Source organism: Heteronotia binoei, chromosome 7 (genome assembly GCF_032191835.1).
Source record: "Heteronotia binoei isolate CCM8104 ecotype False Entrance Well chromosome 7, APGP_CSIRO_Hbin_v1, whole genome shotgun sequence".
Classification (NCBI taxonomy): Eukaryota; Metazoa; Chordata; class Lepidosauria; order Squamata; family Gekkonidae; genus Heteronotia; species Heteronotia binoei.
In genome coordinates this window covers 7,421,073-7,448,814 of record NC_083229.1, presented here as the reverse complement: position 1 = coordinate 7,448,814, position 27,742 = coordinate 7,421,073, and the positions used below count along the sequence as shown (strand labels likewise).

At 49.9% G+C, this 27,742-nt stretch overlaps 1 protein-coding gene across 1 annotated transcript in view; it reads left to right on the top strand.

Annotated features, from left to right (window-relative positions):
• Positions 1-27,742, top strand: part of LOC132574833 (adhesion G protein-coupled receptor B1-like) — a 249,685-nt gene that overhangs the window by 165,667 nt on the left and 56,276 nt on the right. The window contains exons 12-15 of the mRNA XM_060243064.1: positions 6,594-6,702; positions 9,831-9,974; positions 14,365-14,440; positions 21,458-21,560. Of these exons, the coding sequence (XP_060099047.1) occupies positions 6,594-6,702; positions 9,831-9,974; positions 14,365-14,440; positions 21,458-21,560 (432 nt within the window). The remainder of the gene's footprint in view (positions 1-6,593; positions 6,703-9,830; positions 9,975-14,364; positions 14,441-21,457; positions 21,561-27,742) is intronic.

Genomic DNA, 27,742 nt, shown 5'->3' with positions numbered 1-27,742 from the left:
CTACAGAAGAACCCCTGAAGGTCAATATTGTTTTCTGAGGAGGTGGTGGCTCAGTGGTAGAGCATCTGCTTGGCATGCAGAAGGTCCCAGGTTCAATCCCCGGCATCTCCATCTAAAAAGGGTCCAGGCAAGTAGGCATGAAAAACCTCAGCTTGAGACCCCGGAGAGCCACTGCCGGTCTGAGTAGACAATACTGACTTTGATGATTCGAGAGTCTGATTCAGCAGAAGACAGCTTCATATATGTTCATATATGAGACTAGCAGCGGCTCTCCATGGTCTCGGGCAGAGGTTCTCCACATAACCTGCGGCCTGGTCTTTTTTAACTGAAGATGCTGCTGGGGATTGAACCTGGGACCTTCTGCATGCCAAGCAGATGCTCTACCGCTGAGCCACGGCCCCTCTTTATTCAGGTCAGGAGCAATGTTCCCTCTAACGAACGGGACATGTGATATTGAATTTAGTAACTGCCACAAGAATTTTGTTGGCAAAACATTGCGGGGAAAAGGGACTTACTGACATCGGACGAGTTGTTAGGAATGATTTTAGATGCAGCCGAAGTAGATACTTTGACTGATACGCTGAAAGAAGAGCCTAACAAGCGAATGCATAGGCAGATAGACTTTGCTTTATGAATGGTTATGTGTGTGGGGGGGCGGGGAATGAAACGGTACAAATTGGTAAGATGCCAAATGCTGGGTTACAAAAGAACATAAGGAAACGATTTTGAATAGTAGCATTGTATAACCGCTACCTCCGTCCTCGGTTTATGTAATTTGGGTAGGGTCGTTTTGTGTCGTTTTGGGTGGTGTTTTCTTTGTATGTTGGTGCATTGTTTTGTTTTCTCTTTGTCAATTGGGTGTTATAGTAAAATAAAAATCGTAATTAAAAAAAAGGAGGAAATGGATGCAGAGAGTTCTTGTATTGCATCCTAATAGTGGTCTGCTACTTCTGAACTTTGAGATTCCACCGAGTAACTGTGCCCAATAACTACTGATGGATCTCTCCTTCATGGATTTGTCTAATCCCCTTTCGCAGACAGCAGAACCGTGGGCTGCCACCTCACCCTGGGGCAGTCGGTTCTGAAAGTGTATTGCTCTTCTCTCTTTCCGAAGTCTTTTGCCCATCGACTTAATTTCGGGGCTCCACATTTCTAGTATTAAGGGAGAGGGGTTTGGGGGGGGGAGAGGGAACTCCAGCCATCCCAAGCAGGCCTCGCTCACCTGGGGCTCTCCTGGGCCTTCTCCCCCCCTCCCCAGTCAAAAGGCCAGCAAGCCACCTGCCTCCCAAAATCACATAAGAAGTGGAGAAAGGGTGGCGCGGGCTTCTCTAGCGGTTAATGAGAGCTGCTGGGGGCGTGGCAAAGCCCCTGGTGGCTGGCTGGCTGGCTGCCCGCTCTCCTAATCCAGGGATTGTTATGCAGCTGCACCTCCTACTCAGTGGACAAGGTAGGTGGGGAGGAGGAGAGGAAACCCTCAGAACGGTTCAGGAGCTGTGCTCCTGTGAGCGCCTGCTGAATCTGAGGCCTGTGTAGAGTTCACCTTCCGAAGCAACTATTTTCTCCAGGGGGAAAAAACTACAAGACTAATCACTGGTAAGCAATAATACCTTCACACATTCAGTGTATACATATGCTCTCCTCAGCGACATTCAGATAAACATTCATCAAGTACAGACATCAGATATTTGCAGCCACTCAGAGCTGAAATACAGGGCTCTCTTCTCTCCCCCCACCCCCCCACCCCCGTTCCCAAAGTCTTATTTCAAGCTACTACTCAAAGTTCCAGCAGGTGAATGCCTGGGTGGAAAATCCTAAGAATATGGTTCCTTTTTCTCTCAGTTAGAATCACGTTTTCAGCTCAACACTGGAAGGCTTCACCCAAAGTGACATTCAGCTGGTGGCTTGGAGAATGTATTTAAAGTTGCTTTCTTTCCACATCTCTTCCTGCATCTTCCTTCCTTCCTTCCTTCCTTCCTTCCTTCCTTCCTTCCTTCCTTCCTTCCTTCCTTCCTTCCTTCCTTCCTTCCTTCCTTCCTTCCTTCCTTCCTTCCTTCCTTCCTTCCTTCCTTCCTTCCTTCCTTCCTTCCTTCCCTCCCTCCCTCCCTCCCTCCCCCCCCTCCCTCCTTCCTTCCTGCCTGCCTGCCTGCCTTCCTGCCTTCCTGCCTTCCTTCCTTTCCTGCCTGCTCTCAAACGTCTGACGTTCATGTCTTGCGGCTCTCAAACATCCGACATTTATTATGTGTGGCTCTTATGTTATGCAAGTTTGGCCACCCCTGCTATAGAGGCATTCGCCTGCTGGAACTTTGAGTAATAGTTTGAAATAAGACTTTTTTTTTGGGGGGGGGGGAGAAGAATACCCTGTGTTTCAGCTTTGAGTGTCTGCAAATATCTGATGTCTGTACTTGATGGATGTTTATCTGAATTGCACTGAATAGAGCATAAGTACAGACTGAATGTGTGAAGGTATTATTGTTCACCGGTGATTATTCTTGTAGGTTTTTTTCTATACACACTGGCACCTGTTGTATACTATTATTTTCTCCAGGGGAACTGATCTTCAGCATATGGAGATCAACGGCAATATCAAGAGATTTCCAGGTGCCACCTGGAAACTGGCAACATGGGCAAGTCCTTTGGGAACTTGACGAGCGCAGCCAGGTTTTCCCTCAGCCTTCTCTTTCCAAAGCTGAGTATCTGTCTCTCCACGGATAAAAGTGTTACCCAGAACCTAGTAGACAAGAAAACAGAACAAACTTGGCCGAGGTTGAGATGAACCGGCTCATTTCCCAACAGTTGCTTCACTGTGCTGTTTCTGCCTGCATTTCTGCACGCAACCCCTAGATGGCGATGGTGAAGAAGTCTCAAGTCAGCTTTCTCGACCATCGGCTTTTCAAATCTATCCCTGCTGGTCTGAGTTTTTCCTCTCTGCATTCCGCACATCCTTCCTCTGGTTGCAGAAACAAGTTTCTAGTCCTCCAAGCAGGAAGAGTTTGATGCAGGAGTGGCCAAATGGTGGCTCGGGATACATATTGTGTGACTCTCGAAGTCCCCACTGCCCAGTCAGCTGGCTTGGAAAAGGCATTTGTCTCTTTAAATCACTTCCCCAAGCCAAACCAGCCAGCAGCTTGGAGAATGCACTTAAAGTTGCTTTCTTTCTACCTCTCCATTCCTCCCCATTTATTTCCCTTCCTTCCGTCCTTCCTTCCTTCCTTCCTTCCTACACCAGTTTGGTGTAGTGGTTAAGTGCGTGGACTCTTATCTGGGAGAACCGGGTTTGATTTCCCACTCCTCCACTTGCACCTGCTAGCATGGCCTTGGGTCAGCCATAGCTCTGGCAGAGGTTGTCCTTGAAAGGGCAGCTGCTGTGAGAGCCCTCTCCAGCCCCACCCACCTCACAGGGTGTCTGTTGTGGGGGAGGAAGGTAAAGGAGTTTGTGAGCCGCTCTGAGACTCTTTGGAGTGGAGGGCGGGATATAAATCCAATATCATCTTCTTCTTCTTCTTCTTCTTCTTCTTCTTCTTCTTCTTCTTCTTCTTCTTCTTCTTCTTCTTCTTCTTCCTTCCTTCCTTCCTTCCTCCCTCGCTCCCTCGCTCCCTCCCTCCCTCCCTCCCTTGCAGCTCTTAAACATTTGATGTTCATGTCTTGTGGCTCTCAGACATCTGATGTTTATTCTTTGTGACCCTTACGTTAAGCAAGTTTGACCACCCTTAGTCGGATGAATTCTCAGGAGCCAACGCAAAACTTTGGGAATTCTCAGCGTGGAGACATAGTGGTGGGATTGGAAGATGGGAAATCTTAAGGCTGCTGGCTCTGGATTGTGAAATCCCTGGAGATGTGGGGGTGGACTTTGGGGATGACACCAGGAGACTTTGGGGGTGGAGCCAGGGGCAAGGTTGAGACAAACATAATCGAACTCCAAAGGGCGTTCTGGCCGACACATTTAAAGGGGCCACACACCTTTTGAATGCCTTCATTGGAAAGAATGAAGGATAGGGGCACCTTCTTTTGGGGCTCATAGAATTGGACCCCCTGGCCCGAACTTTTAGAAACTTGGAGGGTGTTTTGAGGACAGGCTCTGGATGCTATGCTGAAAATGTGGTGCCTCTAACTCATAAAACAGCCCCCCTCAAGCCCCAAATACCTGTGAATCAATTCTCCATTATACCCTATGTCAGGGGTGGCCAACGGTAGCTCTCCAGATGTTTTTTTGCCTACATCTCCCATCAGCCCCAGCCATTGACCATGCTGGCTTGGGCTGATGGGAGTGGTAGGCAAAAAATATCTGGAGAGCTACTGTTGGCCACCCCTGCCTTATGGGAATCAGCCTCCATAGAGAATAATGGAGTGCCTAGAAGATATTCCCACCCCCCCATACACACACAGTTTCTGATAACCCTCCTACTTGGTCCTTTTAACTGGAGACACCGAGGATTGAACCCGGGACTTTCTAAATGGCAGACAGACCAAATGGCCAAGCCACACTGTTTTATGGGACCATGTGATCTGTTAGTTTGCCCTCTTAACCAACACGCTGCATGTACTCCAGCCACAATCCCTGATCCCCTCGTCTGATGAAGTGTGCTTAGAGAGCACGCGGAAGCTTACATTCTAAATAAAACTTGGCTGGTCTTAAGGGTGCCACTTGACTCCCGCTTTGGTCAGATGCTCTACAAGTGAGCCATAGCCCCGGGGGAGGGAGGGGCATAGGGGGTTTTTTTTAACTAAAATTCAGAATGCCCAAAGATCCAATAATAGATCTGATCTAGCTTGCTCTCCCCTCCTCCTCCCACAAGCAGTGTACCCAGAGGTTTTTTTTTTTTGTAGCAGGAACTCCTTTGCATGTTAGGCCATGCCTCCCTGATGTAGCCAATCCTCCAAGAGCTTACAGGAGGCCCTGTACGAAGAGCCCTGGAAGCTCTTGGAGGATTGGCTATGTGGAGAAACGCCATTTTAGTCAGTGGTGGTGCTTCATTTGGCAGGGGTCAGTAAATCCCTCAGCAGGCTTTGTAGCCTTCCCCTCACTCCCCCCCTCCCTTCCAGAGCCAAACCAACAACGCTAGGGGGGAAAATCTCCTAGAGAGGCAGGAAGTGCTTTTGTTCTTGGCATGTGTGTTAGCAGGAAGAGAAGGGCAGTTGGAAGCCAGCGCTCGAGCGAGCATGTGGTGAGCAATGGAGGCTCCTGCCTGGGAGGCCCCCAGGCAGGCAGACCAAGTAAGTAATTCTCAAGACAGGACAAGTGTAGACCAGGGACAGTAGAAAGCGTTTATAAACACCTTTCCTTTGTCATGCTGTTTGCTGTGCTGTGCTATTTTTCTAAATGCAACTGTTTTTGTTTTGTTTTTCTTTCCCTATCTTTTTCTCTTTTTAAATAAATATATTTTTACTGTTTAAATGCTGGCAGTCAAACTCTGTACCACATAGATCCCCAAACCGCTTTAGACCACGCTGTGTCCAGAAGGGGGCCCCGGGGAAGGGGGAAGGCATGCAGTTGGATAAGGTGCCAATCCTCCAGGGGTGCCCCAAAGAAGTGCTGAGGTCTCTGTGAAACCCAAGTGCAGGGTGGCAGAGGACCTTGAGGCCTGGCCTCACAGCTGGAGAGGGGGATTGGGAGTCCTGTTCCTCTCAATCTGAACCCCTAGACTGAGCAGGTGGTGGCAGCGAGCCCAAGGGGCAGGAGGGGAAATAGCTCCCTCCAGGAGTTGGCGACTCAATAGGGAGCTGACGGGACCAGGTCTGAAGGCAGAATCGGGCCGGTTCCGTCACAGGCTACATCGGGGGGCGTGGCCTAATAGGCAAAGGAGCTCTTGCTAGAATTCCAAGCTCTTGGAGGATTGGCTACATCAGGGGTGTGTGGCCTAATATGCAAAGGAGCTCTTGCTAGAATTCCAAGCTCTTGGAGGATTGGCTACATCAGGGGTGTGTGGCCTAATATGCAAAGGAGCTGTTGCTAGAATTCCAAGCTCTTGGAGGATTGGCTGCATCAGGGGGTGTGGCCTAATATGCAAAGGAGCTCTTGCTAGAATTCCAAGCTCTTGGAGGATTGGCTACATCAGGGGTGTGTGGCCTAATATGCAAAGGAGCTCTTGCTAGAATTCCAAGCTCTTGGAGGATTGGCTACATTGGGGGGTGTGGCCTAATAGGCAAAGGAGCTCTTGCTAGAATTCCAAGCTCTTGGAGGATTGGCTACATCAGGGGTGTGTGGCCTAATATGCAAAGGAGCTCTTGCTAGAATTCCAAGCTCTTGGAGGATTGGCTACATTGGGGGGTGTGGCCTAATAGGCAAAGGAGTTCCTGCTACAAAAAAAAAAGAAAGTCATGAGTATACCTGTCCATGCCCTCACACACACACCTCTCTGTCGTCTATGCCAGGAGTGGCCAACGGTAGCTCTCCAGATTTTTTGCCTACAGCTCCATCAGCCCCAGGCAGCATGGCTAATGGCTGGGGCTAATGGGAGTTGTAGGCCAAAAAAAAAAAAAAACGTCTGGAGAGCTACCATTGGCCACCCCTGGTCTATGTGTATCTAAGACAAGGCCCTTGCCTTGAGTTGCCAACGATTCCATTACGTTGATTGAAGCCAACGTTTCCTTTGCAGATCGGGCCCAACGCCAAGGACCTCTTCAAGCTGGTGGAGGACTTTATTGATGTCATTGGGTTCCGCATGAAGGACTTCCAGGATTCCTACCAAGTGACGGAGAATCTGGGTGAGCCGATGACGCTTCTCCCCACCCCCACCCCCACCCCCCACCGCCTTCCCTCCCTAGCCAGCCTCAGTTAGTAGTTAAGATGTGACAGCTGGGTGATTTGGGTTTCAGATCCCCCCACTCGACCAGGAAATTCACTGAGCAACCTTGGGCCAGAAACTCTTTCAGGCCACCGTGCCCCAGAGGACTCTTGCAATGGTAAAATGAGCAAAGGAGAACCACAGTAGCTGCTCTGAGGTTCTGGGAGGTAGCGGAAAAGAATCAGAGTCCAGGAGCTCCTTAAAGATTAAGGAAATTTGTGGCAGGCAGGGCCGGCTTGTCCCCTAGGCAAACTAGGTGGTTGCCTAGAGAGCCAGCAGAGGGGGTGCACTGAATTAGCCCTCCCGAATTAGTTTGCCTGCTCCCCAGCTTCCTGGGGAGAGTCAGTTTGGTATAGTGGTTAAGTGTGTGGACTCTTATCTGGGAGAACTGGGTTTGATTCCCCACTCCTCCACTTGCACCTGCTGGAATGGCCTTGGGTCAGCCAGAGCTCTCTTATCTGGGAGAACCGGGTTTGATTCCCCACTCCTTCACTTGCACCTGCTGGAATGGCCTTGGGTCAGCCAGAGCTCTCTTATCTGGGAGAACCGGGTTTGATTCCCCACTCCTTCACTTGCACCTGCTGGAATGGCCTTGGGTCAGCCAGAACTCTCTTATCTGGGAGAACCGGGTTTGATTCCCCACTCCTGCACTTGCAGCTGCTGGAATGGCCTTGGGTCAGCCAGAGCTCTCTTATCTGGGAGAACCGGGTTTGATTCCCCACTCCTCCACTTGCACCTGCTGGAATGGCCTTGGGTCAGCCATAACTCTGGCAGAGCTGTCCTTGAAAGGGCAGCTTCTGGGAGAGTTCTCTCAGCCCCACCCACCTCGCAGGGTGTCTGTTGTGGGGGAAGAAGGTAAAAGAGATTGTGAGCCGCTCTGATACTCTTCGGAGTGGAGGGTGGGATATAAATCCAATATCTTCGTCTACCTCACAGGGTGTCTGTTGTGGGAGAGGAAGGTAAGGAGATTGTGAGCCATTCTGAGACTATTCAGAATCGAGGGCGGGATATAAATCCAATATCTTCATCTACCTCACAGGGTGTCTGTTGTGAGGGGGAAGGTAAAGGAGATTGTGAGCCGCTCTGAGACTCTTCGGAGTGGAGGGCGGGATATAAATCCAATATCTTCATCTACCTCACAGGGAGTCTGTTGTGGGGGGGGGAGGTAAAGGAGATTGAGAGCCGCTCTGAGACTCTTTGGTGTGGAGGGCGGGATAAAAATCCAATATCATCTTCTTCTCCTCCTCCTTCCTTTCCTTGCCAGGGCTATTTCAATGCCCAGGAACGGCATTAACTGCCCATTCCCGGACATTGAAATAGACCTGGAAGGGAAGGAAGGGAGGAGGTAGCACACCGAGAGGGTGGTGGGGCATGGTGCTGCAGAGGGCGATGGTGGGCTGTGAGTCTGCCTAGGGTGCCATGTGCCCTAGGGCCAGTCCTGGTGACAGGGGAGGAGCTTTCGGGAATCACTTCTTCAGATCGGAGTAAGATGGGCAGCCATGTAGCAGTAGAAAAGAGCAAGAAACCAGGAGCCCCTTGAGGACTAACACAATTTGTGGCAGGGGATAAGCTTAGGTGAGTCACTGCTCACTTCTTCATGTAGAGCGAGATGGGTCGCTCTATTAGCAGCAGAGAAGAGACAGAGTCCTGGAGCACCTGAAAGACGAACAACATTTGCGGCCGGGGGTGAGCTTTTGTGTTTCACTGCTGACTTCTTCGGTGACTCGCGAAAGCTCATCTCCTGCCGCAAGTTTTGTTCATCTTTAAGATGCTACTGGACTTCCAGTACTGCATAAGATACAGCGTAAGTGCTGTTTCTGAAGATGCGAGCCAGTGACTCACAAAAACTGCTCCTCTACCACAAAATTTGTTAGTTTTTAAGGGGCTTCTAAGAACATAAGGGAAGCCATGTTGGATCAGGCCAATGGCCCATCCAGTCCAACACTCTGTGTCACACATAAGAACATAAGGGAAGCCATGATGGATCACGCCAATGGCCCATCCAGTCCAACACTCTGGGTCACACAGTGGCCAAAAAAACCCCAGGTGTCATCAGGAGGTCCATCAGTGGGGCCAGGACACTAGATGTCCTCACACTGTTGCCCCTTCCCAAAGCACCAAGAATACAGAGCATCACTGCCCCAGACGTAAAGACATAAGAGAAGCCATTTTGGATCAGGCCAATGGCCCATCCAATCCAACACTCTGGGTCACACAGTGGCAAAAAACCCAGCGCTATCAGGAGGTCCATCAGTGGGCCCAAGACACTAGAAGCCCTCTCACTGTGTCCCCCTCCCAGCACCAAGAATACAGAGCATCACTGTCCCAGACATAAGAGAAGCCATGTTGGATCAGGCCAATGTCCCATCCAGTCCAACACTCTGTGTCACACATAAGAACATAAGAGAAGCCATGTTGGATCAGGCCAATGGCCCATCCAGTCCAACACTCTGTGTCACATAAGAACATGAGAAGCCATGTTGGATCAGGCCAATGGCCCATCCAGTCCAACACTCTGTGTCACATAAGAACATAAGAGAAGCCATGTTGGATCAGGCCAATGGCCCATCCAGTCCAACACTCTGTGTCACACAGTGGCCAAAAAACCCCCAGCTGCCATCAGGAGGTCCGTCAGTGTGGCCAGGTCACTAGAAGTCCTCCCATTGTGCCGCCCCCAAGCACCAAGACTCTTGCTCTTTCCTACAGCTACAGACTAATCCCAGTTACCCATCTTGATCTATCTCCTTGGAGACAGGACACAATAAAAAGAAGGAGGAAGGTGCTGCTGTCTAGTCTCAAAGGACTACTGGCCACCCCATAGACGTAGAGTTTCCAAGGCAAAAGATGAGCAGAGGCACCATTACCTGCTTCTGCATAGCAAAGTGACCTTCCTCGGTGGTATCCCTTGTATTTCTTCTGTGTATCCATCATCCGGCCCCATAACTGTTCGGTTGCACTGAATGGTGTGTTTTTCCTTGTGTGCCTGGGATGACGGCTGAGCGTGCCGGGAATGGCTTGAGTCCCTCCTCCTTTCTCTCCCTGTTTAAGTCCTCAGTATTCAGAAGCTCCCCGCAAATGCAGCCAAAGACATCAGCTTTCCCATGAAGGGCTGGCGGAGCATGGTGGATTGGGCCCGAAGCGCAGAGGACAAGATCACGGTCTCCAAAAGCATCCTTTCCACGGGAGTGTCAGGTAAGGGGAAAGAGTGGCCGGGCGGGGTTTCTTTTGGGAAGTGCGGGGTACTCACAGTTAGGCTGCCCAAGGTGCCCACTAATGGAGGGCGAATGCTCGCCAATTATGGCCGCTCAGCTGGTTGGCGAGGGGAAGCAGGATGGGCACATGAGAGAGGGCAGCAATTGGGGAGGGACGGTGGCTCAGTGGTAGAGCACCTGCTTGGTAAGCAGAAGGTCCCAGGTTCAATCCCCAGCATCTCCAACTAAAAAAAGGGTCCAGGCAAGTAGGTGTGAAAAACCTCAGCTTGAGACCCTGGAGAGCTGCTGCCAGTCTGAGTAGACAATACTGACTTTGATGGACCCAGGGTCTGATTCAGTAGAAGGCAGCTTCATATGTTCATATGTTGCTGAGTGATGATGTCACTTTTGGCACATCCCAGAAGCGCTGGCATTGGACCTGGGTGATGTTCTAGTTCTCATCCCCAAAACTCCATGCTTGACCTACAGCAAGGGTGGCCAAACTGTGCTTCAGGAGCCTCATGTGGATCTTTCACACTTACTGTGCAGCTCTTGAAGCCCCCGCTGCCCCACCGGCTGGCTTGGAGAAGACATTTCTCTCTTTAAATCCCTTCTCCAAGCCAGCAGCTTGGGGAATGCATTTAAAGTTCAAGTTGCTTTCTTTCCACCACTCCCTCACCCATCAATCTTCCTTCCTTCCTTCCTTCCTTCCTTCCTTCCTTCCTTCCTTCCTTCCTTCCTTCCTTCCTTCCTTCCTTCCTTCCTTCCTTCCTTCCTTCCTTCCTTCCTTCCTCCCTCCCTCCCTCCCTCCCTCCCTCCCTCCCTCCCTCCCTCCTTGCCAGTTTGGTGTAGTGGTGAAGTGTGCGGACTCCTGTCTGGGAGAAATGGGTTTGATTCCCCACTCCTCCACTTGCAGCTGCTGGAATGGCCTTGGGTCAGCCAGAGCTCTCTTTTCTGGGAGAACCAGGTTGGATTCCCCACTCCTCCACTTGCACCTGCTGGAAAGGCCTTGGGTCAGCCAGAGCTCTCTTATCTGGGAGCACCGGGTTTGATTCCCCCCCCCTCCACTTGCACCTGCTGGAATGGCCTTGGGTCAGCCAGAGCTCTGGCAGAGGTTGTCCTTGAAATGGCAGCTGCTGTGAGAGCCCTCTCCAGCCCCACCCACCTCACAGGGTGTCTGTTGTGGGGGAGAAAGATAAAGGAGATTGTGAGCCACTCTGAGACTGTGAGATTCGGAGTGGAGGGTGGGATATAAATCCAATATCATTTTCTTCTCCTTCCTTCCTTCCTTCCTTCCTTCCTTCCTTCCTTCCTTCCTTCCTTCCTTCCTTCCTTCCTTCCTTCCTTCCTTCCTTCCTTCCTTCCTTCCTTCCTTCCTTCCTTCCTTCCTTCCTTCCTGTGTCTGTTACATTAAGCAAGTTTGGCCAAGCCAGACCTAGATCTTCCGGGGCTAGTGCTAGAGTGTCATCCCAAAGGGATGCTAGCACTTCTGGGTCACCCTGGAAATTGTGTCATCGTATCGAAATGATAAGCATTCCCCTGAATAATAAATATCTGCCACACCTAGAAACCCTACTCTTCCTCAATTTGGGGGTGAAGCCTAGGCAGAACAGGGTACCTCAGTGGGATATGATGTCATCGAGTCCACCCTCCAAAGCCTCAGTTTTCTCCTGGGGACCGTACTGATCTCTGTAGTCTGGAGATGAGCTGTAATTCCAGGGGATCCCCACATCCCACCTGGAGGCTGGCACCCCTACATAGGGGGCAGGCAACAGAACGAGGCATCCTGTTGAAGAACCCAGGCATAACCTCTTTCCTTTATCGATCGATCGATAGGTAGGTAGATGAGAGAGAGAGAGACAGAGAGAGAGATTGGCTTATATCCAGATGAACCTTCCTGCTACATTTTTAACCCCGTAACCATTTGGAGCTGCCTCAGTTTCTAGTAGCGGCCCCGTGGCACAGAGTGGTAAAGCAGCAGTACTGTGATCTAAACTCTCTGCTCGCAACCTGAGTTCGATTCCGGCGAAAGCTGGATTCAGGTAGCCGACCCAAGGTTGACTCAGCCTTCCATCCTTCCGAGGTCGGTCAAATGAGTCCCCATTGCTGGGGGGAAAGTGTAAAAGACTGGAGAAGGCAATGGCAAACCACCCCGTCAAAAGTCTGCCGTGAAAACATTGTGAAAGCAGCGTCACCCCAGAGTCGGAAACGACTGGTGCTTGCACAGGGGACCTTTCCTTTCCTTTCAGTTTCTCCTATAAAACCAAAATATCCATTTAGCTTCTGCCTATACCACAACAAAAACATTTGAATGCAAAAGATGCCGTTGAAACAGCAGTTTAAAGTATAATTGACAAATAAAAATAAGTTTATTCTTAGGAACACAAAATTTGGAATCTCAAGTATTTTCATTCAGTGGCCTTACTTAGCATTGAAGATGCACATAAAAAAGCAAATGAAACAACTACCACTGAAGGGATAGGGTTCAGTAATTATCCCAATGGATCCCCCCCCCCAAAAAAAAAGCATGTATCTTTTCTTTCTTTCTCATGGGTTTGAAATTCAAACCAGCATCATCGTACACCCAATCGCCAACCTCATGATCCATTTTAAACTGAGCCTATGCAGAGAAGGAAGGGCTATGCCTCACAGGTTTGTGGGATATGCTTCAAACCAAAGTAATTAATGATGGACAGGAACCAAACCACGAAGCGAAATTTCTCACAACTCTTGCCCTGTTCCTGGTTTGTGAGCAGAAGTTTGTGACAGGTCTACCATCAAGAACTTCCACCAACTTTTAAAATAGTGGTGATTTATGGACTGAGTAGAAAGGCAGGGGCTTAAAGGGATTCTGAGTCCCTTTAAACCCCTGCTTTCTGCTCCCCTCAAAGCCACAGAAAACAGCTGAGTGGTGGGGTGGTGCTCCCCACCACACAGCTGTTTCGGGCTGTCTTGTGCAGCCCCTTTAAACTTTTGCTCCCCACCACTCAGCTGTTTCAGGCTGTCTTGTGCAGCCCCTTTAAACTTTTAAGGGACTCAACAAGAAAGTCTGAAACAGCTGAGTGGCGGGGAGCAGCTCACTCCCCGGCGCTCAGCTGTTTATTGGCCCTTCTGCAAACCCCATTGAAAAGGACAATGGTCCATTTCAACGGGGTTTGCGAGGCCATGAACCATGAACCAATTCAGTTGGAGAATGAACCTCCTGGTTCCGTTCATGGTCCGGTTCATGGTTTGGCCCCAAATCCCAAACTGAACTGCATTTTCCTGCTTCATATTCATCTTTAACTGCAACCATCCACTTATGCTGTTGGCAACAGATCAGATCCCAGATTACCCAACATGCTACATGTTTCCTACATTCTAAGTATTTAAAACGTGTTGTGTTGCTGTTCTAATTGTGTTTTATTAGTTTATTGTATTGTATTTGCTTGATTTTATTGGCTTGTAATCCGCCCTGAACCCGCCTGGGAAAGGGCGGAATAGAAATAAATAAGGTGCATGGAGATAACAGGAGTGATCCTAAACTGGTCTCCTCGGAAGCAAACCTTGTTTTCTTCCGGGGAGTTTTACTCCCCGGAAAGTGCGGTTAGGATTGCATTCAGTGTCCCCTACATTCATTCAATCCGCTTCCTCTCCAGTAGGCGCAAAAAAGATTTCTCCTGCTCTGTTCCACAGATTTGCTCTGCCCTGAGTTCCGCTTCTCTTTCTTTCCAGTTTCTCCATGAAAATGTCTAACAAATAATTTAATAGGATCACAGCATTTTGAAACAAGACCCTCTGGAAGGCAGGGCTTTTTTGTAGCAAGGACTCCTTTGCATATTAGGCCACACACCCCTGATGTAGCCAATCCTCTAAGAGCTTGGAATTCTAGCAGGCGCTTCTTTGCTTATTAGGCCACACACCCCTGATGTAGCCAATCCTCTAAGAGCTTGGAATTCTAGCAACAGCTCCTTTGCATATTAGGCCACACACCCCTTATGTAGCCAATCCTCTAAGAGCTTACAGGGCTCTTTGTACAGGGCCTACTGTAAGCTCTTGGAGGACTGGCCATATCAGGTGGGTGTGACCTAATAAGCAAAGGAGTTCCTGCTACAGAAGAACCCCTGGATATTGTTTTCTGAGGAGGGAAGGGGTAGTGGCTCAGTGGTACAGCATCTGCTTGGGAAGCAGAAGGTCCCAGGCTCAATCCTGCTCTGAGACTCTTCGGAGTGGAGGGTGGGATATAAATCCAATATCTTCATCTATCTCACAGGGTGTCTGCTGTGGGGGGGAGGAAGGTAAAGGAGATTGTGAGCCACTCTGAGACTCTGATTCAGAGAGAAGTGCGGGTATAAATCTACGGTCCTCTTCTTCTGACTGCGTTGCTTGCTTACCTTCTTGCTTCTTTGCAGAGACAGATGACTCCGCTGTCTTCGTGGTGGGAACCGTACTGTACCGCAACCTGGCTGGGATCCTTTCCCTTCAGAGGTATGGACAATTATCTGTGGAAGGGGACGTGTGGAAGGTGGCCTGTTTGGAGTGGTTGTCACAGCGCTGGTAGCCCAAACTAACCTAATCTCGTCAGAGTTTGGTAGCTAACCAGGGGCAGGTCTTGGATGGGAGACCACTAGGTAGGGTTGCCAATCCCCAGGTGGGGGCAGGGGATCCCCCAGTTTGGAGGCCTTCCCCCCACTTCAGGGTCATCAGAAAGCGGGAGGGGAGGAGGGAAATGTCTTCTGGGAACTCTATTATTCCCTATGGAGATTTATTCCCATAGAAAATCATGGAGAATTGATCCGCGGGTATCTGGGGCTCTGGGAGGGCTGTTTTTTGGGGTAGAAGCACCAAATTTTCAGTATAGCATCTAGTGACTCTCCCCAAAATATCCCCAAGTCTCAAACAGATTGGAACAGGGGGTCCGATTCTATGAGCCCCAAAAGAAGGTGCCCCTATCCTTCTTATTTGCTGTGGAAGGAAGGCATCGAAAAGGTGTGCCGTCCCTTTAAATGCGATGGCCAGAACTCCCTTTGCTGTTCAATGATGCTTGTCACAGCCTTGATCTTGGCTCCACCCCTAATGTCTCCTGGCTCCACCCCCAAAGTCCGCAGATATTTCTTGAATTGGACTTGGCAACCCTACCACTAGGGAAGTCCAGGTTGGCAATGAGAAGCAGGCTATTTCAGAGACAGAGCAGGGGTGTCAAACTCATTTGTTATGAGGGCCGGATTTGACATAAATGAGACCTTGTTGGGCCGGGCCATGTTGAGGTGGGCCATGTGTGCACCTATTTAAGATTAGGTAGCGGAGATATAAATTTTATACAGAACACAAGCACAGATATATATATTTTTGAAAACTTAAAACATGCTTAAAATTCGAGCACCCATTAGTCTTAAAGATGCTTTCTTTGGCTTTCTCCCATGGGATCCAGGGAACTGCGCAAAGGAAGCTCCGGCTCTTTCCTTCCTTCCCCAGGGGACCAGGAGGGGGAGGAGCCTCAGCAAATAGAAGGAAGAGAGGCTTGGCTCAGCAGCTCTGCTGTGTGATTGAGAGAGCCTGGCAAAGCAAGCTATTCCTCCCCCCCCTTCCTCCCCAAGGGAGGAGCCTCAGCCAATAGAGAAAATAGGGGTTTTGCTCTGTAGTTCCTGTGGAATTGAGGAAGCCTTGCAAAGCAAGCTGTGAGGCAGAGGGAAGTAAGAGAGAAGGAGAAGGAAGCAGATGACAGCCAGTTGCCCGGAGGCCTGATAGGAGCCCTCTGGGGATCTGATTCAGCCACCAAACTGAAGAAGATATTGCATTTATATCCCGCCCTCCACTCCGAAGAGTCTCAGAGCGGCTCACAATCTCCTTTACCTTCCCCCCCCCCCCACAACAGACACCCTGTGAGGTAGATGAAGATATTGGATTTATATCCTGCCCTCCACTCCGAAGAGTCTCAGAGCGGCTCACAATCTCCTTTACCTCCCCCCCCCATGATTTTCCATGGGAATAAATCTCCATAGGGAATAATAGAGTTTCCAGAAGACATTTCCGTCCCCTCCCCCCGCTTTCTGACGACCCCTGAAGCGGGAGGAGAGCTTCCAAACCGGGGGATCCCCTGCCCCCACCTGGGGATTGGCAACCCTAATCCACAGACTTGCTGGCTTCTCCGAGGGGTCTCTGGGTTTTCCCCCAAGGCTTTGGGACGGAAACCGAGCAAAGAGTCAACACAGCGGTCCCACAGAGTCAGCAGTCAGGGCTCATAAAGCGAAGCTCTTCCGCAGCGATAACAAAGAGCTTTCTCCCCGACATCTTACTTTCCTTTGCCTCTCCCCCTCTCCCCAGCCTGGCCTGTAGCGAAGCAGTAAATTAAGCTTCCCCTCTGGCACCTTCCAAATCCGTTCTGCACTGATTGGCGTGAGAACCGTTTCCCGAAAGTGCTGGGCCTTCTTCCCTGGCCAGTTATAGTTCTGAGCACCTGCAGGAAGAGGGAGGTGGAGGGCTGGGCTGGAGACTGCAGAGAGGTTAGCGAAAGGGGGGGGGGGGGGAAATGATGCGTCCCAATACCCCCTGTTGTGGGATTATGCCGGAAAGGTGGTTTGAACGGTTGCACGTGCGTGGCGGAATTGCACTCCGCCAGCTGCTGAATTTGTTGTCTCCATTAAAAGCCTGAGGCTGCTTTGGCGGGGAGTAGGGTTGCCAAGTCCAATTAAAGAAAAATCTGGGGACTTTGGGGGTGGAGCCAGGAGACTTTGGGGGTGGAGCCAGGAGACATTGGGGGTGGAGCCAAGAACAAGGATGTGACAAGCATAATTGAACTCCAAGGGAGTTCTGGCCATCACATTTAAAGGGACAGCACACCTTTTAAAATTCCTTTCTTCCATAGGAAATAATGAAGTATAGGGGCACCATCTTTTGGGGCTCATAGAATTGGACCCCCTAATCCAATCGTTTTGAAACTTGGGGGGTATTTTGGGGAGAGGCACTAGATGTTATACTAAAAATTTGGTGCCTCTACCTCAAAAAATAGCCCCCCCCAGAGCCCCCAATACCAACGGATGAATTCCCTATTATTCCCTATGGGAATCGTTCTCCATAGGGAATAATAGAATGCCCAGTAGACATTTCCCTCCCCCCCCACGCTTTCTAAAAGGGGGGAGGGCCTCCAAACCAGGGAATCCCCTGCCCCCTCCCTCACACACACACACACACACACACACACACACTTACCAGATCTTCTTTGGGAGAACTCTTGCTGTGAAAGTGAAAGCAAAAGAAAGGGTGGGGCTGTTCTCCCAAGCCCTTCCTGCTCCCTGCCCAGCCTTAAAGGGGCAGACATTTTATAAACGGCTCAGGAGCTCTATAATGAAGTCTACAGGTATGTTCTCCCCCCCCTCCACCCCCCACCCCCCGCTTCCCACTTCTTGAAGACCGGGAGATGAGGCTGCAAACCCTGGGGACTCCCGCCAGAGCGGGAGGGTTGGGAAGCCTAGCGGGGAGGGCGGGATATAAATCGAATAAACCTAAACCGAAAAGCTGAGAGCTAGTTTGGGGGTCAGCCCATCCGCAAACACACGGCCGGTTTGGTGTAGGGGTGAAGCGCGCGGAGTCTTCGCTGGGAGAAGTGGGTTTGATTCCCCACTCCTCCACTTGCAGCTGCTGGACTGGCCTTGGGTCAGCCAGAGCTCTCGTAGGAGTCGTCCTTCGAAGGGCAGCTTCTGTCAGAGCTCTCTCAGCCCCACCCACCTCACAGGATGTCTGTTGTGGGGGAAAAGATCCGGGAGATTGTGAGCCGCTCTGAGTCTCTGATTCAGAGGGAAGGGTGGGGTATAAATCTGCAGTCATCGTCTTCCAAGGCTGCATTCACCTGTTACTTTTGATCAGCAGCACCTTAGAGCTCAACAAGACACGATCCACAGGCTGTGGTCAGGTCTGGATATTAACAATTAGGCCAAGTAGGCCGTGGGTTGCCAATCCCCAGGTGAGGGCAGGGGATCCCCTGCTTTAGAGACCCTCCCCCCACTTCAGGATTGTCAGAAAGCAGGGGGAGGGAGGGAGAAATGTCTGCTGGGAACTCTATTATTCCCTATGGAGATTTGTTCCCATATAAAATCATGGAGAATTGATCCACGGGTATCTGGGGCTCTGGGGGGGCTGTTTTTTGGGGGTAGAGGCAGCAAATTTTCAGTATAGCATCTAGTGCCTCTCCCCAAAATACCCACCAAGTTTCAACAAGATTGGACCAGGGGGGTCCAATTCTATGAGCTCCAAAAGAAGGTGCCCCTATCCTTCATTATTTCCTATGGAAGGAAGGCATTGAAATGGTGTGCCGTCCCTTTAAATGTGATGGCCAGAACTCCCTTTGGAGTTCAGTTATGCTTGTCACAGCCTTGATCTTGGCTCCACCCCTAATGTCTCCTGGATCCACCCCCAAAGTCCCCAGATATTTCTTGAATTGGAGTTGGCAACCCTAAGTAGGCCCTGGCCTATGGGCCCCCATGGCTTTAGGGGCCCTGGGATGGCTCCCCCACTGTTTCCCCTCCGCTTGCAGCCCTCCCAGCCTGCATGAGCAGCCAGCGACTGAGGAAGAAGAAGAAGACATTGGATTTATATTCCGCCCTCCACTCAAGAGTCTCAGAGTGGCTCATAATTTCCTTTACCTTCCTCCCGCACAACAGACACCCTGTGAGGTGGGTGGGGCTGGAGAGGGCTCTCCCAGTAGCTGCCCTTTCAAGGACAACTCCTTCGAGAACTCTGGCTGACCCAAGGCCATTCCAGCAGGTGCAAGTGGAGGACTGGGGAATCAAACCCGGTTCTCCTAGATAAGAGAGCTCTAACTGACCCAAGGCCATTCCTGCAGCTGCAAGTGGAGGAGTGGGGAATCAAACCCGGTTCTCCTAGATAAGAGAGCTCTAACTGACCCAAGGCCATTCCTGCAGCTGCAAGTGGAGGAGTGGGGAATCAAACCGGGTTCTCCCAGATAAGAGAGCTCTGGCTGACCCAAGGCCATTCCAGCAGCTGCAAGTGGTGGAATGGGGAATGAAACCTGGTTCTCCCAGATAAGAGTCTGCATACTTCACCACTACACCAAACTGGCTCTCTGCTCTTTGCCCGACTGGCCTGGTGCGGCTGCTGCTGGCGTCGTCGCCAAGTTTGCCTCTCTCTGCCTCTCCCCCACAGTTTTGTCAAAGAGGCTTTTGAGAAGGGGGCTGCAGGTGGCAGGACGGGCACTCAGACTCTGAGATAATGTTGTGTACGTGAACTAAAGTATGGCTATCAATGGCGTTCCTGCCTGGCTCATCGGAGCCTGAAGGCCTGAGCGTGGGCACTCTGGAACAATGGGCGGGAGGATCCAAATCCTTGCTTGCCCTGCACCAATCACGGGCCCCCTGCTGGTTTGAATGATCCAATAACGTGGTTGCACAGGAACCCTTTGTTGTATATAGTTGGCCCCGTCGGCCCACTTCCCCAGTCTTCAGAGTGCAGCCCTATACTATGCTGTACCTAATAAAAGAGCTATGATCGCTACCACCTCGCCTCTTCCTGGCGTTGAACTCATTATATTATAGATCAGGGGTGGCCAACGGTAGCTCTCTAGAAGGTTTTTTTTTTTGCCTACAACTCCCATCAGCCCCAGCCAGCATGGCCAATGGCTGGGCTGATGGGAGTTGTAGGCAATAAACACCTGGAGAGCTACCGCTGGCCACCCCTGCTATAGATAATTTGCCAGAAGCCCCCCAGCATTTTGACCGCCTAAGGGGCTCCACAGGGTGATTAACATGTGGAATTCACTGCCACAGGAGGTGGTGGCAGCAACAAGCATAGCCAGCTTCAAGAGGGGGTTAGATCGCACCCCAAGAGTGCTTGTGAATGGTTCCTCATCCTCTTGGAGAGGAGTGACAAGTGGAGTGCCTCAAAGATCTGTCCTGGGACCTGTTTTGTTCAAACATCTTTATCAATGATTTGGATGAAGGAATAGAGGGAATGCTTATTAAATTTGCCGATGATACTACATTGGGAGGGGTTGCAAATACAGTGGAAGACAGAAACTGGATCCAGGATGACCTTGACAGGCTGGAGCCTCAGCCAATAGAAGGAAGAGAGGCTTGGCTCAGTAGCTCTGCTGTGTGATTGAGAGAGCTTGGATGGCACGGGTGAGATACAAAGAAAGCACCTTTAAGACCAAGAAGTGCTAATGTTTTAAGCATGTTTTATTTTAAGTTTTACATATATAAAAATATTTGTGTTTGTGTCCTTTATAAAGTTTCTATTTCTGCTACCTGGCATTACATTTTATGACACGCATGGCCGGGCCCAAAAAGGTCTCATTTATGTTGGACCCAGCCCTCATAACGAATGAGTTCAACACCCCTAGTCTAGAGATCAAGTGTAATTTCGGGAATCCTACCTGGAATCAGAGAATCATATAGAATTATCACGTGGCAGATGAGGTTCAATGTGGCCAAGTGCAAAGTAATGCACACTGGGGCCAAGAATCCCAGCTACAAATACAAGTTGATGGTTGTGAACTGGCAGAGACTGACCAAGAGAGAGATCTTGGGGTCATGGTAGAGAACTCACTGAAAATGTCAAGAAAGTGTGCAATTGCAATAAAAAAGGCCAACGCCATGCTGGGAATTATTAGGAAGGGAACTGAAAACAAATCAGCCAGTATCATAATGCCCCTGTATAAATCGATGGTGCGGTCTCGTTTGGAATACTGTGTGCGATTCTTGTCTCCGCACCTCAAAAAGGATATTATAGCATTGGAAAAAGTCCAGAAAAAGGCAACTAGAATGATTAAAGAGTTGGAACACTTTCCCCGCGAAGAAAGGTTAAAATGCTTGGGACTCTTTAGCTTGGAGAAACGTTGACTGCGGGGTGACATGATAGAGGTTTACAAGATAATGCATGGGATGGAGAAGTAGAGAAATAAGTACTTTTCTCCCTTTCTCACAATACAAGAACTCGTGGGCATTTGATGAAATTGCTGAGCAGTCAGGCTAAAACAGATAAAAGGAAGTACTTCTTCACCCAAAGGGTGATTAACATGTGGAATTCACTGCCACAGGAGGTGGCGGCGGCTACAAGCATAGCCAGCTTCAAGAGGGGGTTAGATAAAAATATGGAGCAGAGGTCCATCAGTGACTATTAGCCACAGTGTGTATATATATGTGTGTGTGTATATATAAATTATTGGCCCCTGTGTGATACAGAGTGTTGGACTGGATGGGCCATTGGCCTGATCCAACATGGCTTCTCTTATGTTCTTATAGAACCATAGAGCTGGAAGGGACCTCTAGGGTCATCTAGCCCAACCCCCAAACCATAGTGGGGAAGTTGGCAACCATACTTAGACATGGCGCTCCCAGCATGCATCTGCCTTTCTCCTGCCAGGTGAGACATGGAGAGGAGCCATATGTAACACAACAGATGCCAGGAGGTCCTTCTCTCCCGATTGTAGCCCTGCGTCTCCCTCTCCCTCTTTTCTTCCCATTCACGTGTGTTTCTTTTCTTCTGTCTTAGGAACACCACCGTTCTAAATTCCAGAGTCCTTTCTGTGACGGTGAAGCCGGCGCCCCGATCCCTCCTCACTCCGCTCGAGATCGAATTCTCCCACTTGTACAACGTAAGTGTCTGCTGAGCATGAAGGGGAATAGCCTGGAAGGGTGACCAGAAATGTTAACCTTGTTCTCCTAAGAAATGAATTAAAAAAAAATAAGAATCTCTCCCATGAGGGAGACCAAAGACCCTTGGCTCTGAATTTCTTGTATCTGGTGAGGGGATTTGGGGTCTGGGAAACCTCTCTTCCTTCTATTGGCTGAGGCTCCCCCCCCCCCTTGGGAAAGGAAGGAGAGAGCTAGAACTAGAGAGCTAGAACTTCCTTTGAAGCAAGGTATTCCTCCCCCCCCCCTTCCTCCCCAAGAGAGGATAACCGCCCTGAGCCCGATAGGGGAGGGTGGGATATAAATATAATAAATAAATAAATCCCAGAGCCGGGAGAAAACCCACGGCCAGCCCTGCCCCTAGGTAAATTAGGTGAATGCCAAGAGTTCTGGCCTTCTGGGAGTACCGTAGAAAAAAAGGGGCTCCCTAAGTTTAAGCAAAACCATTAATAGAAGAAACGTCAGGGTGAAACTATACTATCAGGACATATATTACAGGGGAAGATATATGATAGGAAAAACCTAGGTTAAAACCGATAAAAGTCAGGTTAAAACAGATAAAAGGAAGTACTTCTTCACCCAAAGGGTGATTAACATGTGGAATTCACTGCCACAGGAGGTGGTGGCAGCTACAAGCATAGCCAGCTTTAAGAGGGGATTGGATAAAAATATGGAGCAGAGGTCCATCAGTGGCTATTAGCCACAGTATATGTTTGTGTGTGTGTGTGTGTGTGCGTGTGTGTTAGGGTTGCCAAGTCCAATTCAAGAAATATCTGGGGACTTTGGGGGTGGAGTCAGGAAACTTTGGGGATGGAGCCAGGAGACATTAGGGGTGGAGCCAAGATCAAGGCTGTGTTAAGCATAATTGAACTCCAAAGGGAATTCTGGCCATCACATTTAAAGGGACGGCACACCTTTTCAATGCCTTCCTTCCATAGGAAATAATGAAGGATGGGGCACCCTCTTTTGGGGCTCATAGAATTGGACCGCCTGGTCCAATCTTTTTGAAACTTGGGGGGTATTTTGGGGAGAGGCACTAGATGCTAAATTGGTGAAAAAATTGGTGCCTCTAGCCCCCAAAATAGCCCCCCCAGAGCCCAAGATACCCGTGGATCAATTCTCCATGATTTTCTATGGGGATAAATCTCCACAGGGAATAATAGAGTTCCCAGGAGACATTTCCCTCCCCTCCCCCCGCTTTCTGACAACCCTGAAGCGGGGGGAGGGTCTCCAAACCGGGGGATCCCCTGCCCCCACCTGGGGATTGGCAACCCTAGTGTGTGTATATATATATACAAACACACACACACACACACACGTATATTGGCTACTGTGTGACAGAGTGTTGGACTGGATGGGCCATTGGCCTGATCCAACATGGCTTCTCTTATGTTCTTATACCTTGTGGCCTCCACTTCTGAGTAGATTCTACTTCTAAATAATCTAAGATGAACAATATAAAGGTGCACCAAAGGCATTTTAATAATCCAAAGCTTCTACCTTTAAACAGGTCGCAATACGAAGCACAAGAGCGCACGTAGGCACTTAGACAAACAGGCTGCCCTAAAATGAATTCAAACAGTCTGCGTAAGAAGAAATAAATCCAAGTGCACACAGGCACTTTTTAAAGTGCATGCAGGCCGCCTTTTAAAGGTTAAGAGTCTGCTTTTGACTCACGAACCAAAAATCATGAGAAAACGGTCCGTAATGAATTCTTGCGTTCAGATTGCACGCAGGTACTTCAACAAGCAAATTATCCCACTTCACAGTTCTGCACGGTCAGTCCACTCTTGCCTCAAAGAGGTGCAGGATAACAAATAAGTCCATCCACATAAAGCCAGTTCACGTTAGCCGGTCTCAAATGTATTCATTGCCTTTTTTGAGACTGACAGCTTTTCAGTGGAACCCAAAAATCCTGTCTCTTTCTCGCAAGGCTCTAGTTCATTCTTCGTAAAGACGGAGTGGGTTCGCCTGTAGTAAATGTTCTGATAGTATAGTTTCACCCTGACATTTCTGCTATTAAGGCCTTCTGAGGGTGCCAAATTGGGCACCCCCACCTGACCCAGTGACAGCACAATACTGTATCAAAACCTGAACTTGAAGTCTGATTGCATTGACTTTCATCCCATCCGTCACTTCCCATCTGTCGCCTCTGAACACAGCGGCGAAGGTGGATGCCATTAGCAAAGTATCTTGAGGTCAGGGCTTTTTTTGGAGCAGGAATTCCTTTGCATATTAGGCCACACCCCCTTGATGTAGCCAATCCTGCTGGAGCTTACAGGGCTCTTCTTACAAAGCCTTTTGTAAGCTCTTGGAGGATTGGCTACATCAGGGTGTGTGTCGCCTAATATGCAAAGGAGTTCCAGCTGGAGAGCCAGTTTGGTGTAGAGGTTAAGTGTGCGGACTCTTATCTGGGAGAACCGGGTTTGATTCACTACTCCTCCACTTGCAGCTGCTGGAATGGCCTTGGGTCAGCCAGAGCTCTCTTATCTGGGAGAACCGGGTTTGATTCCCCACTCCTCCACTTGTACCTGCTGGAATAGCCTTGGGTCAGCCATAGCTCTCTTATCTGGGAGAACCGGGTTTGATTCCCCACTCCTCCACTTGCACCTGCTGGAATGGCCTTGGGTCAGCCAGAGCTCTGACAGAGGTTGTCCTTGTAAGGGCAGCTGCTGTGAGAGCCCTCTCCAGCCCCATCCATCTCACAGGGTGTCTGTTGTGGGGGGAGGGAGATAAAAGAGATTGTGAGCCGCTCTGAGTCTCTGATTCAGAGAGAAGGGCATTTATTTATTTATTTATTTATTTATTTATATCCCGCCCTTCCCAACAAGTGGCTCAGGGCAGCTCACAGCATAAAATTCCACATAATAACATTTAAGCATAAAACAGTTAAAATTAATTAATACATTTAAAATTATAAAATATTTAAAATTATAAGACATTTAAACCATTTAAAACATTAGGGACAGCAACTTCTAATATAACTACACCTGGATTTCTTGTACCAGCTAGTCATAGGCCAGCCGGAAGAGGGTTGTCTTACAGGCCCTGCGGAACTGGGCAAGGTCCCGCAGGGCCCTCACCTCCTCCGGCAACTGGTTCCACCAGGAGGGGGCCGCCACAGAAAAGGCCCGGTCCCTGGTGGATTTTAAGTGGGCTTCTTTTGGCCCGGGGATAACTAGGAGATTTCGAGTTCCCGATCTCAGTACTCTCTGGGGCACATGTGGGGAGAGACGGTCCTTCAGGTAGGCAGGTCCTAGGCCATATAGGGCTTTAAAGGTAATAACCAGCACCTTGTACCGGACTCGGTAAACTACTGGCAGCCAGTGCAGATCCCGGAGCCCTGGCCGGATGTGCTCCCTTCTTGGGAGTCGTAACAACAGCCGGGCCGCGGCATTCTGTACTAGCTGTAGCTTCCGGGTTCGGCACAAAGGCAGCCCCATGTAGAGAGCATTGCAGTAGTCCAACCTCGAGGTGACCGTGGCATGGATCACTGTTGCTAGATCGTCGCGCTCCAGGAAGGGGGCCAACTGCCTTGCCCACCTAAGATGAAAAAAAGCGGACTTGGCAGTGGCTGCTATCTGAGTCTCCATCATTAAGGAGGACTCCAATAGTACCCCCAGGCTTTTGACCCTGTCCGCCACCGTCAGCGGCGCACCCTCAAAAGCTGGAAGGGGGATTTCCCTCCCCGGACCCCGACGACCCAAGCAAAGGACCTCTGTCTTCGCTGGATTTAGCTTCAGCCCGCTCAGTCTGAGCCATCCAGCCACTTCCTGTAGTGCCCGGTCTAGATTTTCTGGGGCGGAGACCAATCGGCCGTCCATAAGTAGATAGAGCTGGGTGTCATCAGCGTACTGGTGACAACCCAGCCCATACCTTCAGGCAATCTGGGCAAGGGGACGCATATAGATGTTAAATAACATCGGGGAGAGAACCGCCCCCTGAGGCACTCCGCAATCAAGCGTGCGCCTCCGGGATAGTTCACCCCCAATCGCGACCCTTTGTCCCCGACCTTCGAGGAAAGAGGAAAGCCACTGTAAAGCTAACCCCTGAATCCCCGCGCCGGCGAGGCGGCGGGTCAGTAACTGATGGTCGACTGGCATTCCTTTTTCTTCTTCTGCAAAAAAAAAAAAGCCCCAATTGAGATCAAAACTTTTAGTAAACCATCTTGATTTATGGGAGGGTAACTACGTTGGTTCGCGTAGAAGAGCTAGATTGGGGGAACTTTGACTCCTGAAAGCATAAACGCTGCAAAGCATGTTGGTCTCTAAGGTGGGCTCAAATCTAAGATCAAATCTAAGCGGTCCATCAGTGGCTATTAGCCACAGCATATTGTTGGAACTCTCTGTTTGGGGCAATTGATGTTATGTATTCTTGGTGCTTGAAAGCGGCAACAGTGGGAGGGCTTCTAGTGTCCTGGCCCCACTGGTGGACCTCCTGATGGCCCCTGGTTTCTTTGGCTACTGTGTGACACAGAGTGTTGAACTGGATGGGCCATTGGCCTGATCCAACATGGCTTCTCTTAATGTTCTTATAGATGGAACTATGTCTGTGATAGTGATGCTCTGTCTTCTTGGTGCTGGGGGGGGGGTCGTGACAGTGGGAGGGCTTCTGGAGTTCTTGCCCCACTGGTGGACCTCCTGATGGCCCCTGGTTTCTTTGGCCACTGTGTGACACAGAGTGTTGGACTAGATGGGCCATTGGTAGGGCTGCCAAGTCCAATTCAAGAAATATCTGGGGACTTTGGAAGTGGAGCCAGGAGACATTGGGGGTGGAATCAGGAACAAGGGTGTGACAAGCATAATTGAACTCCAAGGGAGTTCTGGCCATCGCATTTAAAGGGGCAGCACACCTTTTTAAATGTCTTCCTTCCATAGGAAATAATGAAGGATAGGGGCACCTTCTTTTGGAGCTCATAGAATTGGACCCCCTGGTCCAATCGTTTTGAAACTTGGAGGGTACTTTGGAGAGAGGCACTAGATACTATACTGAAAATTTGGTGCCTCTACCTTAAACAACAGCTCCCCCAGAGCCCCCGAAACCTCCAGCTCAATTCCCCATTATACCCTATGAGAATCAATCTCCACATAGGGAATAATGAAGTGCTCAGCAGACGTTCCTCCCCTCTCCTCCCCCTCCAGCTCATCATATGTCTTTGTCAAACCAACTCTGTTGACTAATTGTGAGTGTGAAAAAAGGAAGTTGTGTTGAGCATATGTTGAAAATTAGAGGTAGAGCATGCTGGAATAACTGGAATAAGTTTTCTGGCAACTCTGAAGCGAGGGATTGGCCTCTCTACTCACGAGTTGCAGCCAACTTCTTCCAAGTAACACAGACACCCCATCCCAAGAGGAAGCCTTTCCAATCGGAGACTGAAGCCTCTGGAGGTGGAAAGTTACATGGTGGCTGTGGGGGCGGGGCTTCCCCCCGCCGGCCAACTGACTGGGGGTGGGAAGGAGCCTGGGAAAACAGAAGAACCCCCGCTGGGACCTGGGGATTGGCAAGTCTAACCATTGGCCTGATCCAGAATGGCTTCTCTTAGGTTCTTACATTCTTAAGATGAAGTCTTGTATCTGGTGAAGGGAGTTTGGGCTCTGGGAAGTTCATGCCCTGAGAAGGTATCTGGAGGAGTGAGCTAGTGACTCACGAATGCTCATCCCCTGGCACAAATTTTGCTAGCTTTTAAGGTGTTCCTGGACTCTTGTTCTTTTCTTCTGAAGATCACGTTGGTCTCTAACAGGCTACTGGATGAATCTGTCTTGAGTTTGTTTATTGCACAGGGCTTTTTCTTTTGCAGCAGCAGGAGCTCCTTTGCCTATTAGGCCATGCACGCCTGCTGGAGCCAATCCTCCAAGAGCTTCCAGGGCTCTTCATACAGGGCCTACTGGAAGCTCCAGGAGGATTGGCTACATCAGGGAGTGCGGCCTGATATGCACAGGAGTTCCTGCTACAAAAAAGCCCTGGTGTCGCATGCCTGTAGATCAGCGTTCCCTCTAAGCTGAGTCAGCGTGAGCCAGCTAACCGATTTTTAGCCTCCAGCTCACACATTTTTGTCTTCGCTCCGGAAAAATGGCCCCAGAGCACCATCATTGATGCAGCAGCCCACAACCTTAATGCCAGTAACTCACAAAGCAGAATTCTTGCT